This window comes from Pleurodeles waltl, chromosome 8 (genome assembly GCF_031143425.1).
Source record: "Pleurodeles waltl isolate 20211129_DDA chromosome 8, aPleWal1.hap1.20221129, whole genome shotgun sequence".
Taxonomy (NCBI): Eukaryota; Metazoa; Chordata; class Amphibia; order Caudata; family Salamandridae; genus Pleurodeles; species Pleurodeles waltl.
The window spans coordinates 1,002,353,321-1,002,367,194 of record NC_090447.1 but is presented as its reverse complement, the minus strand read 5'-3'; the positions used below and the strand labels follow the sequence as shown (position 1 = coordinate 1,002,367,194).

Here is a 13,874-nt window from a genome sequence, read left to right as displayed (position 1 = left end):
TTGAATTGATTAATGACTTTGACTAAAGTGAAATGTATTGTTGTGATAAATATTGATGACATTATTGACGTATTGATTGACATATTGATTAGTTATCTCATCCTAAGGTGTCTCTCAACTGGGTCAAAAGATTCATTGGCCTGAAACGAGTCCTGATGTGTAATAAATTATCATAAAGGGACGCGTTATCAGTAGCGACATCTGGCACAAAGTCAGTATAAACCTTGTGACCTGTGACGGTAGACACAATAATAATGCCACAACGTGATTAAGCAAATCAGTATTTTAATATTTGAAGATGGAGTCTGAAGCCTTTGTGATTTCCCAGTCAGATGTTCAGAATGCAGGACCATCTTTGTAAAAGAGAGTTAGCATATCCACTGTATGGTATGTACTCATGACTGCCATTTCTCTACATAAGATAGATCCTTAGTTCTAAACCTGAAAATGCTTTAACGCAATGAAAACAACATTTTATATATGAATAACTACAGTTCAAGTGTATGTACGCATCTTTCCATGCCTTCCCCATTCAATAATACATAATGTAAAGGTTGTGGGAAAGGAATCACGTATTGTGGATAATGCCCATCATTTCATTTAAGCTGTGGAAGTATTTCTAATGGACAAAGGTGTTGGAGAGGCCTGGGATTGTTGTATTATGGTAGAAAGTCTCTTATGGTGTCTACACATTACTTCACTGGATGCTTTAACACTATACGGCAGAGCAGTGCTTTAGAGTCATAATCAACCTATTATGCACAAGGAGATATCTTCTGATGTATATGTCTTATTGGATTATGAAGTGAGACATTTTAGAGTTTCTTCTATGGATGTTTGGTTTGGGAAATATGTTTTGTTGTGGTTCAAATATGAAGACATTCAACGTAAATAAATAAAGTACAGTGACCTTTAGTTGCCATTGGTGTGGAAACATCCTCATGAGATGTTGAAATAAGTTCTGCAATTTTTAATGAGCATACATACAGTTGTTATTACAAAGGGGCTTTAGGATCCCATATTAAACAGCAATCTACATGTCCAGCACCACAACTGACACACAGTATCACCTGTATAGTTGGTCCTTATATAATGCAGCACAGTTTCTCCTCAGATTTGTTCTTTTTTATTCTTACAGCTTGTACTTGTTCAAATTACCTCAGGTCTAGAAGGTGTTTTACGTCTTTTCTGAGTCCTCTAAGTCTTCTTCAATACTTGACTATTACTGCCTATAAACAATGCACACATACTTCATAGGTACCTTTATAAATTCACATTACTTTATTTACACTCATCCTTCTAGTTTTCGCATAGAAATGGTGGGAGAGTATCTGTGTTTTTCACCTGGAATTTGAGTAAAATGGTAGCAGTGGGGGACTAAGGATCACAGGCTGTTCACATTTAAGCTTGTAGTTGCCCAGTAACATTTAGAAGTTTTCGATTGTTCCCACTTTTGTCTATTTCACTTTTTAATTCTAACATAAGACAGGGTTTTTCCAGTTGTCGATCTGGGTCTTGATTTCACAGCACTAAATTGATCACAACCCTGTGGTTGATAGCAAGGGTGTGCATATATGGTACAGAAGCATGCAATGTTGGCCAAACCCTGTGGCTAACACATTTCCTTGATTCCTGTAAAGATCGAACTTTGCTTCGCTCTGCTCACTCACCACTTTCTGCTGAACCCCTTTTGCACTATATTCCATGTGGTCTAGGATGTTAGTTGTTTGTTCTTTAAGTCCATTTCAAGAGTTATGCACTCCAACACAACGGACTCAACTTCAATATTTGGAAATAACATGGGCAGTGAAGGTGACTGCAGAAAATTCAATGATATCAGACAGACTTTCACTTACGAAGTTACAGCCACCAATAAAGTTCTCAACAATACCAAATTTTACATTCTCCCATATGGATGGAAAATGCAAGTATTTATGACACAGCACAGCAATAATGGTGACACAGCAATTTTTATTAACTTATAGTTCACAAGTACTGTTTTATGAAAATCACATTTCAATGCAACTGTGGCAATCACATGTGATATCATAGAAGGCTTTAAGCACTTTGACAGCTGCTATGCAAATATCCTTTTAAGGGATTTGAAAGCAAAGTTATCTAATTGTTGGCTTTCAACACTCCTCTATGAGGGAATATTAATGCAACTACTTTGGAAATTAAATTGAACACATTCATCCATAGTGTAGCAGGTGGCCCTGAAGCAGATAAAGCCCCTGCTTCTACAGTGTGTATAATATATTTGGGTGCAAACATCTCAAAAACAACATTTAATTTTAGGGTGGAGGTAATTACTAAAATGGAAAGTTCAGATTAAGCAAACATTGCCAGGTAAAACTTTCAATTTCCAATCAATTGGGGGCCAGCACACATGAATCACAGCTTCTATTGCATGTTGAGCCCACTTCAACAAAGCCAAGAGAGCATGGTCTGTACTGTAGTGATGGAGAATAATGTTGAACTTTAGTTTGTATAGTGCCTGTGTTAGCCTTAACTATGTGCAGACTATAAAAACGTATGATACCATGCAATTATTAACTTTTCATTTAGTTATCCCAAACCCGCAATACCACAGAAATGTATCGGTGTCATCTTGAATGTTAACAATCGAAAATGTTGTAATCAAAAGATGGTATAAAGTTGATGCTTTATAAGATGCTATACTTTTATTTTTGGATGAAAAGAAGCTAGTTAACTTCGGAGAATAACTATTCCTTCTTCAAATTCTTCAACATGCATGTTTAATCATGATAAATTATTACTTACCCCACTCTTCTTGAGGATAGATGACTTCATGGACTTTATACCAAGATGCCTTTCATCCAACACCCATTAGGATTAGTCAGAAGAGTCTAGACCAGAAATATGTGTAATGAAAAAAACATATGTGTTAATTGCAGAAAATATAAGCAAAAGTACACATGTTGCTATACTGTCTGTTGTGCAATTGACTAGTTATTACAGTTCAAATGCACAGATCTTATATTTAAATTGACCACAAAAAACACATCAATGCAGTGACAACACAACTTATACTTATTGGATTGCCCATTGCTCAATGATTTCTTATTCAAAACGTGCATTGTCTTTGCTATTGAAGAACTTATTATGCCCTAATCAGGAAATCTGCAGCTCCGCCTGAACGTATTTTTACAATTTCTTTTAATTCTCAGTTGTATACTTGGAAATCTGTGCTAGGTGCAGGTTTCCAGACATACTACTGGGAATGCCATGTGGATACGTAGTGTAGAATTCCACACAGCGGGAATAGAGCCCTCTGTGCAAATGCATTTTTTTCTCTGTGAGGAAAACAGCAAACACAGATGATCCATTCTGCTTAGCATCCTTGAAGGGTAGATATTCCAGCCACTGGCTGAAGTAATTCTCCAGCAATTGCAAGAGATTGGATCAGAGTTGGGAATGTCTACAAACATACATGCTTGTGGGCATTCCCAAACTTCTAATGTAAGTTACGCACTGGAACGCACACTCCCCGCTCTTTGAGTGGAATTTAGCACTGCAAATTAATCCCTGTGGCAGGGAAATCCACTGTGGTAAATATAATACGCCTGTCAGAATTCACTTTCTGAATCCCTGGCGGGCATACATTAGGTATTTTGAGACTTAAACATATGTTTTTAGGCAAAATATATTTGTGAATAGGATGCTATAATTACAGGTAAGTTGCTTTTCTTTAGAGTCTCAGAGAACTTAGAAGTTGAGTAATGTTGGTCCTCCTTCTTGAAAAAAGTGCTGTTCTAATATTTTAGACGACCATTGTTATCTCTGGACTCATGCAGAATACATATTTGTTTGTTAACAAATAAAAGTAGGTAGTCTCTCTTTATAGTCAGAAAGCACAGGTGACAAAAAAATATATCAATAACTGGATCTCTGGGACGGGTTGAACATCACAGGTCCAAAGCTGTCTAGATGCTGCTCCTGACCAATATCATGTACTGCAGACTATAAGCAACCTTCTGTCTTGGCAGATGTGCTGGTACCCTGCATTACAAATATTCATTACAATCAAATTTAAAAAAAAGATGTAAAAAAGGATTACTCATATGTCCAGGCGAGCGATGGAAAATACCACAATGATTTCCTAAACCATATCAAAGGATAAAGAAACATTCAACAACAAAAGTGGAAACATTTATAACAAGGAACACGATGTATCCTAACACAAGCAAATACTCGTTTGTTTAAGCTACATACTCTGCACTCTTTTATTTGGTACCTAAAATATAAAGAGCAAGTAAGACACATTCATATTTTATTTGCCCTGCAAAGCAGAAACAGCCTGGGATGTGAATATGAACACCGTTAGGTTTACAGTGTAAACATTTACTGAACGTAGCAGGCGCATGAAAGGTGATCATTCTTGCTAATTTTAAAAATGTACTAAACAAACCATTTGTGGCAATTGTGTGTTTTTATACAACTAAACACTGTAATCTAAACCTATTAATATTTGACCTTTTAAACGACCTGAATATGCATTGCTTATAAAATGGATAAAAAACTGCAGTAAAGTGAAGGGATGAAAGGAATGCTATTTTCACTGGCTGAAGGGCAGAACAGATGCTACAAATGGAGACCATCGACTCACAGACCATTAAGTTAAGAAAATATCCAATATTATGAGTTAGTAGATTTAATGCATGTCTGAAGAGGCAATGCTGCTGAACCTGCAAATCCATCACCGACTCACTGGCTACTGAGGACATCTTTCGGGATTTGAGATTTGTGCTAGACATAATGCTTCTCAAGAAGCCATCACTTTAGTCTAGCAATCGGGCCAATTTCAGACTTGAGTTGAAGCTGTCACTTCTGGATAAGCAGTTGGAGCAACTTCTGATGGCTTAACTCCAGGCTCAGGGCAGGAGAAAAAATGCTTCACCTGCGTAGTTCTGAGTAGTTAGGACCTTCAAACAGGTGGGTTACTTATCCCTCCTATTGCCTGCTTTTGTGCAGACATAGCTTCCAAGCTTGCAGTGTAGAACTGGGCTATATTCCAGCATACTTGACTGGCAGGAGATTGTGCAGGTTTGAAAACAGAAGAGAACAACAGAGAAAAGCATGGCATGGATGGGCAGAGCCGAGGTAAGGGAAGCTGTCAGCTTTATGTAGTATATAGCAAGAATGCAGGGGGGTGGGGTAGACAAATGTATTTTCTAGGAAGAGAAGTTGGGTGTCAAGGAAAGAATCACTACTACTGGGACAGTGGACTACACTTTAGTAGTAATGTTAGCAGTAACTTACATTCCTAAGTTAGGCTCCATCCCCTTTTCAGGAGGTGGAGACCTGATTAGCTACACTTTTGAGTAATTTTGCACTAATATTTTGTGAATAGCTAAAAGTAGTAAAGTTACTCAAAATTGTCAGAGTAAATTTGCAGATGTAAACTACTCACAAGTGTAACTTACCTTTGTCAATAGCTCCATTCCTCTTTTGTGGGTGGATTGACAATCCTCCATAAACCGCTCCCTGACATCCTTAGCCCCTTTAAACCTTAAATCACACTTTTCCGTGCTCCTCCGTAATCCCCTCCCCTTAATTCATAAGTATTCCCCATTTTCAAGCCACTCCCATGTGTGTCTCTCAATTTTCCTACCAAAACGTATACTTATGTGTGCAGAGATCGCCGCACAGAAAGGAATAAAAGAGGCAGAGGCATAAACACCTCAAGTAGGTTTGTGAACAGATTTAGTAGCATGTTTTTAACACTACAGAACGCACTACAAAATGCATTTTCCGAACAGCCACTAAGACGTTTATCTCCTGTTAGGATATTAAAAAGGTATTGATTAGGTATAGCTTACTGCAAAAGGAAATACAATGCAACAGCTGTGACACCAAATTAGATGCCACATCACATAACCTAGATTCAGTAACAAGCACATTGATTCTAAAACCCTAGAGAAAGGAGCAACTAAAATATGTCAGAATACACTGCTGGACCAATTTGCTAGAGGCAAATAAAACATAACGAAATTAACCGTTTTAAATGTAACCATTGTTCAAAACATTGTTAGTCAATGCTCCTCATGGCAAATATGAAGCTATAAAGCTGTACAATTCTTAAAAAAATAACATCAATAACTAACATACTTTTCTATAGGAACCACGCATGAAAAATTACATGTTTCAGATGACAGATCGCATTATATTTTCTGCTCTGTTCTTCCATGAACCCTTGGCACAATACAATGTGCTGTTTGTTAGCAATCAGCCCATCTAGTTCAGTAAAGTAAATCAATTTTATGTTTGTCATTAAGGTTGTGTTCAGTCAGTAAACCTGTCTAATGGCATATGAACTTTGAGTAGATCTTTATCTTTTTCAATATCACAATTACACCTGGCCCCAATTCATTGGCTCTGGTAATGTAGGTCTATGGAAGAACAGCTCGAAGCTGCTCCTATAGTAAATATGTAACAGCAAAAGACTATGATTACCTGAAAAAAATAAGGTTTTGTGAGAAACTTCAGAAAAACAGCCTTGGAATCTATGTTTAATTGTGGCTGAAATACCATTGACCTGCTAATGATCAGGAAGGAAGCCTTTAAGCATAAAATAATAGCTTGCTTGCACCCAGTAAGATAATAAAGGGAACGCTCATACCAACTGGTACGGTAAACGGCCTTAAGGCCGACTCCCGAACAACGAAGTCCTGGTTAACGAAAGCAGAACACTGCTTTCCTTAACCACGACTTCGTTATTTTGGTGGTGATTCTAACCCTGGCGGTCGGTGTTAAAGCGGCGGCCAACCCGCCAACAGGCTGGCGGTCAAAAAAATGGAATTCTGACCCTGGCGGGAACCGCCAACACAGACAGCCACTTTAACACTCCGACCGCCACGGCGGTACAAACAAACAGCGCGGCGGTCACCGCCATCAGCCAGGCGGCAGACAATGTACCGCCCACACTATCACAACTCACCAATCCGCCACCTTTTCCGGGGCGGGAGCACTGCCGATAAAAACACGGCGGAAACAGACTACGAACGGGAAAACGCACACCACTACGCACTCCAGGAGGAAGGTGGACAGCATGGAACCCGAATTAAACATCCTACCTGCTCTCGTCTACCTTCTCATCTACCACGAGTACGAAGTCCGGCGCAGACGACAACGGTGAGTACTGCACCTACGACACACGGGAGGGGGAGGACGAAAGGTTACGGCCACACACATATGCGACCCACCCCCCCAACTATGTACACACCAATGCAGAGCAACAAGTCACAGTGACACCACCCAAACACCCCTGAAAAATGCTATGACATAATCAAATTTAGAATAAATATTTATGTACCAAAAAGCTCCTGAAAATTATCGTACAACCATGAAAGATATTTACAAGAAAACAAATGATATACACATCAGTGTATAACTGAAGTAACAAGTCCTGCACATCCTACGAATTCATTATGTCCGTGGGCCAAAGTTTTGAGAAACAAGGGCAAAGCCCACACAGGAGACCTGAGTCCTTTGGAGAGAACACTGCAGGGGCATCAGATGTAAAAACTACAGGCACCTCAGGGGGAAGGGAAGGGGGGGGCACCACAGCCACATGAGTCCACGACGCCAGATCCACGAGGAGCCACCATGCCCACTGTACCATCCTGGGGAGTGCAAAGCCACAGTCTCTCAATGTCTCTACAGTGGGTGGGCTGCCCACTGCACCATCATGGGGAGTGCCAAGCCACAGTCTCTCAATGTCTCTACAGTGGGTGGGCTGCCCACTGTACCATCCTGGGGAGTGCAAAGCCACAGTCTCTCAATGTCTCTACAGTGGATGGGCTGCCCACTGTACTATCCTGGGGAGTGCAAAGCCACAGTCCATCAGGTGGATGACAGTCTCCACTGGTCAAGGAGGAGGCATGGTGGGCCATAAACAGTGCTTGAGACGGCGGTGCCCAGCGGAGCGGTGCTTGAGAAGAAGGGCCCAGCGGAGCGGTGCTTGAGATGAAGGGCCCAGCGGAGCGGTGCTTGAGACGGCGGTGCCCAGCGGAGCGGTGCGTGAGATGAAGGGCCCAGCGGAGCTGTGCTTGAGATGGCGATGCCCAGCGGAGCGGTGCTTGAGAAGAAGGGCCCAGCGGAGCGGTGCTTGAGAAGAAGGGCCCAGCGGAGCGGTGCTTGAGATGAAGGGCCCAGCGGAGCGGTGCTTGAGATGGCGGTGCCCAGCGGAGCGGTGCTTGAGATGAAGGGCCCAGCGGAGCGGTGCTTGAGACGGCGGTGCCGAGCGGAGCGGTGCGTGAGATGAAGGGCCCAGCGGAGCGGTGCTTGAGATGGCGGTGCCCAGCAGAGCAGTGCTTGAGAAGAAGGGCCCAGCGGAGCGGTGCTTGAGAAGAAGGGCCCAGCGGAGCGGTGCTTGAGATGAAGGGCCCAGCGGAGCGGTGCTTGAGACGGCGGTGCCCAGCGGAGCTGTGCGTGAGATGAAGGGCCCAGCGGAGCGGTGCTTGAGATGGCAGTGCCCAGCGGAGCGGTGCTTGAGAAGAAGGGCCCAGCGGAGCGGTGCTTGAGAAGAAGGGCCCAGCGGAGCGGTGCTTGAGATGAAGGGCCCAGCGGAGCGGTGCTTGAGATGGCGGTGCCCAGCGGAGCGGTGCTTGAGAAGAAGGGCCCAGCGGAGCGGTGCTTGAGAAGAAGGGCCCAGCGGAGCGGTGCTTGAGATGGCGGTGCCCAGCGGAGCGGTGCTTGAGATGAAGGGCCCAGCGGAGCGGTGCTTGAGACGGCGGTGCCCAGCGGAGCGGTGCGTGAGATGAAGGGCCCAGCGGAGCGGTGCTTGAGAAGAAGGGCCCAGCGGAGCGGTGCTTGAGAAGAAGGGCCCAGCGGAGCGGTCCTTGAGATGGCGGGGCCCTCTTTAGCGGTGCCTATCTTCACGGCGGGGCCCTGTTCAGCGGTGCTCTTCTGCACGGCGGGCCCTGTTCAGCGGTGCTCTTCTGCACGGCGGGCCCTGTTCAGCGGTGCTCTTCTGCACGGCGAGGCCCTCTTCAGTGGTGCTCTTCTGCATGGCGGGCCCTCTTCAGCGGTGCTCTTCTGCACGGCGGGCCCTCTTCAGCGGTGCCTATCTTCACGGCGGGGCCCTGTTCAGCGGTGCTCTTCTGCACGGCGGGCCCTCTTCAGCGGTGCCTATCTTCACGGCGGGGCCCTGTTCAGCGGTGCTCTTCTGCACGGCGGGCCCTCTTCAGCGGTGCCTATCTTCACGGCGGGGCCCTGTTCAGCGGTGCTCTTCTGCACGGCGGACCCTCTTCAGCGGTGCCTATCTTCACGGCGGGGCCGTGTTCAGCGGTGCTCTTCTGCACGGCGGGCCCTCTTCAGCGGTGCCTATCTTCACGGCGGGGCCCTGTTCAGCGGTGCTCTACTGCACGGCGGGGCCCTCTTCAGCGGTGCTCTTCTGCACCGCGGGCCCTGTTCAGCGGTGCTCTTCTGCACGGCGGGGCCCTCTTCAGCGGTGCTCTTCTGCACTGCGGGGCCCTCTTCAGCGGTGCTCTTCTGAACCGCGGGCCCTGTTCAGCGGTGCTCTTCTGAACCGCGGGCCCTGTTCAGCGGTGCTCTTCTGCACGGCGGGCCCTCTTCAGCGGTGCTCTACTGCACGGCGGGGCCCTCTTCAGCGGTGCTCTTCTGCACGGCGGGCCCTCTTCAGCGGTGCTCTTCTGCACCGCGGGCCCTGTTCAGCGGTGCTCTTCTGCACCGCGGGCCCTCTTCAGCGGTGCTCTTCTGCACCGCGGGCCCTCTTCAGCGGTGCTCTACTGCACGGCGGGGCCCTCTTCAGCGGTGCTCTACTGCACGGCGGGGCCCTCTTCAGCGGTGCTCTTCTGCACCGCGGGCCCTGTTCAGCGGTGCTCGTCTGCACGGCGGGCCCTCTTCAGCGGTGCTCTACTGCACGGCGGGGCCCTCTTCAGCGGTGCTCTTCTGCACCGCGGGCCCTGTTCAGCGGTGCTCTTCTGCACGGCGGGCCCTCTTCAGCGGTGCTCTTCTGCACCGCGGGCCCTCTTCAGCGGTGCTCATCCAGCAGGTCAAGGGAGCCAGACCGGTGCTGCACTCCCTGCTCAGTCGCCCTCGGACCGTGACGTTTCTGGACCCTTCGGGGACGGACTCCTGGCCTCTTTAGTGTCCTCCTTCCCAGCTGGGATGTGACATGTGGGGTCCACCTTCTCCGCGCTCCTGCTGCCCTTCCGCTCCTTTGATGGGGCTCTCGGGCCCTTGCCTCCCCTAGATGGTGTGGCTGGTGAAGTGGCCGCACATTGCTCCTTGGGGGCAGCCCTGTCAGTCCTTGCACGGTGGCCCTTGTTTTTGCGGGTCCTCTTGCCGGGGGGGGGGGCTGGACGTGTCCTTGCTGCTGATCGATGTGTCACTGCTGGCAAAGGGTGGACTCCAGAACCCATGCACAACAGTGACACTCGAAGCGGTGCTGGTGGTGGCTGCGGTGCTCTTGGGACTTTTTGCAGATGGAGGGGGGAGCTCATCGGAGGGAAAGAGGTTAAGATTAGCCAGGAAAAGCTTTTTAGGTCCAAGGTAAAGGGTAGGAGAAGTGGTGATGGGAGTGGAGGAAGAGGATGTGGTTGTAGGAGAGTCAGGTGTGCTGTCATTGGGTGAAGGTGCTGGTGCTGTAGGCTGACGTGAGGTGGATGGCTGTTGGGTGGGTGTCTGCCTGCGTTTGTGTGTCTTGGAAGAGGGGGTGACAGACACAGTGGGAGAGGACACAGGGGACGTGTAAATGGCAGTGGGGGTGGTGACTGCACGAGTGTGGACTGTACTGGAGGGTGAGGTGGTGATGGAAGCACTGGCTGATGTTGGGGTGCATGCAGGTGTGAGTGTAGACGTCACAGGGAGGGAGGAGGGAGACGAGGAGGAGGGGGACACAGAGGTGGTTGTGACTGCTGGAATGTCTGCATCTGTGTGTTGCTTGGGTGAGTGTTTGTGGGATCTGTGGTGCTTGTGTCTGGATGAGCTGCTCTTGGGTGTTGAGGTGTGTGCAGGCTGGTCTGATGGTGTTGATGGGATAGGCTGAGGAACAGGAGACAGAGACAGGCTGGAGGCAGTAAGAAGAGGGAGGCTGGAAACAGGGACAATGGCTGCCGTCAGTGCTGAGGCCAGAGCAGTGAACGCTCGTTGATGGGCAGCCTGACCCGAATGAATGCCCTCCAGGTACGCATTGCTCTGTTGCACCTCCCTTTGCACACCCTGGATGGCATTCAAAAGGGTTGTCTGCCCAACAATGAGCGTCCTCACCAGGTTAATGAGCTCCGCACTGAGGGCAGCAGGGGCAGGGGCTGAGGTGCCTGGGGCGAAGGAGACGCGCACCTTCCTGGGCGAGCGGGCACGGAGCGTAGGCTGAGGGGCTGCTGGGAGGGCGGTGCTGGTGCGCTGGGTGGCGGCTGTACCTGTAGAGGCGGGGGCCCGGATGTTGCCGCCACCGCTAGGGAGCTCCCATCCGAGGACGTGTCTGAGTCGCTGGTGTCACCACCGGTCCCCGTTGTGGTGCTCCCCTCGCCCTCCGGATCACTGGTGCCCTCGGTGTCTGTTCCTGGGCCCACCGGGGCCTTGTGTCCTGCAGCTCCCTCGTGCTCCGATGCCAAATCTCCTCCGCCTGATGATGCTAATGCACACATGCACAAGAAGATGAAGAGAAAGGGTGGGGGGAGAAAAAAGAAGACCAGGTTGAGTGCATGCAGTGTCAACACCGTTGGCGGAGAGGACAGACACAGGAGCCTCATGCACTAAGCCGCGCATTCGGGGTACACTACTCAGTACTACTGACTAGGACAACAGGCCAAGAGACGTCAAACGCACACATGGGTGATGCTGGACCATCAATGGCTGTACTTGTCACCCTCCAGAGGTGGGGGCCGGGGGCACAGGGCCATGCCTAAGGGAGAGGACTACACTACAGAAAGCGCCCTGGCCTAATGTCACCCACAGCCCTCCTCCCCCACCCAGACGCCTCCACTGCGCAGAAAGATAGGAGAATGTGCTGATACTCACCCCCTTGTGTCTGCTGTGATGTCTTAAAGCGCCCATCCAATTCAGGGTAGGCCACCGCCAGGATGGTGCGACTGGCACCCCTCCTAGGTTGGGAGGCCATCCACAGCAGTGTTTCTGCAGTCTTCCTTGTTCCGCGGCGGATGTCCTCCCACCTCTTGCGGCAGTGGGTGCCCCGTCTGTTGTGGACCCCCAAGTTCCGGACTTCCTTGGCGATGGCACGCCAAATCTCGATCTTCTGATGGGCGCTGACCTATTTGACATGTACAGGGTGGAAAGGAGGAAATCATCAATGACCTGCATGTTAGATGTGATTGCCCCCCCCCACCAACTTTGCCATATGGCACATGCTCTCATCTGTCGTGCGTTGCACTCCTCATTCGCCCCCCACCCCACCAACTTACATCCACCCCAATCCACACAGGCATAGCCCATTCCATGTGCACCCGGTGTACTCACTTGTTGGTCTGGAGGACCGTAGAGTAGCGCATACTGGGGGAGGACCCCATCCACGAGCTTCTCCAACTGTTCAGATGTGAAGGCAGGGGCCCTTTCCCCAGTCGCAGCAGCCATTGTCACTTCCAGACCGAGGTCACAGCAGCACTTGCAGTATAGGTCCTCTCCTGTGGATGATCAGGTCTCGAGTGATCAATCAGCTAGGAAATGGCGGTCACGCACGCAGCGGTGCGTACCGCGGCAGTGCGTACCGCGACCGCCGGCGCACATCGTCATTGGCTCCTGAAACCCATAGGGTTCAATGTTAACCAATGCGGCTTTGCGCCGCGGTCTTCCACCGCCTACCGCCACGGTGTGCCCCGCCAGCGCATTGACCTCACATCCCATTGTCCCACTTCACAGGTCAGGCAGCCGCCATTTCAAGGGCCTACATGGCTTAATTTTGACTGCGACACACAGGCCTAGGCCTTGCATTGCCACACATACACGCCTTTCAACCCATTGCCATTCTTTAACTGTGCAAGCTGTCTGTACGTACCTGTGGTTTGCCTGACTCTGTGCTCCATGTTGTCCTTCCTAGGCACCGTCCGCTGGGACTTGTGAGGAGAAGGACGAATCCTCGCGTGTACCGACCGCTGGTGGACCTGTCGACAATGGAAGAACGCCATATAATACTTCGATACAGACTTGACCGTGCCACTATCCATGAACTGTGTGCCCAGCTGGAGCCAGCCCTGATGTCCCCCATCCGCCAACCCACAGGGATTCCCCCTCTGGTGCAGGTTTTGTCAGTCCTCCATTTTTTTGCAAGTGGGTCATTCCAGACAACAGTGGCCATGTCATCTGGAATGTCTCAGCCTATGTTTTCAAAGATTTTGAACAGAGTGTTGTCTGCCCTGATGAAACTCATGCGGAGCTACATCATTTTCCCAGAGGAGGGTGACTTGCCTACAGTTAAGGGTGATTTCTATGTCCTTGGACATATCCCCAACATCATTGGTGCCATTGATGGGACCCATGTGGCTTTGGTACCCCCAAAAGACGATGAGCAAGTGTACAGAAACAGAAAAAGTTATCACTCGATGAATGTCCAGGTGGTCTGTTTGGCTGACCAGTACATCTCCCATGTAAATGCCAAGTTCCCAGGGTCAGTGCATGACGCGTATGTTATGCGAAATAGCAGCATCCCCTATGTGATGGAGCAGCTACAGAGACAACGTGTCTGGCTAATTGGTGACTCTGGTTACCCCAACCTGCCTTGGCTACTGACCCCAGTGAGGAATCCCCGGACCAGGGCAGAGGAACGGTACAATGAGGCCCATGGGCGAACTAGGAGGATCATCGAAAGGACCTTTGGCCTCCTGAAGGCCAGGTTTAGGTGCCTGCATATGACAGGGGGATCCCTGATGTAC

At 48.8% G+C, this 13,874-nt stretch overlaps 1 protein-coding gene across 2 annotated transcripts in view; it reads right to left on the bottom strand.

Moving 5' to 3' along the window:
* KLF12 (KLF transcription factor 12) overlaps positions 1 to 13,874 on the bottom strand; it is a 977,710-nt gene that overhangs the window by 680,123 nt on the left and 283,713 nt on the right. For both annotated transcript variants that reach the window (XM_069205282.1, XM_069205283.1), the window contains exon 3: positions 2,785 to 2,870. In XM_069205282.1, coding sequence (XP_069061383.1) covers positions 2,785 to 2,814 — 30 coding nt within the window. In that variant the 5' untranslated portion in view covers positions 2,815 to 2,870. The remainder of the gene's footprint in view (positions 1 to 2,784; positions 2,871 to 13,874) is intronic.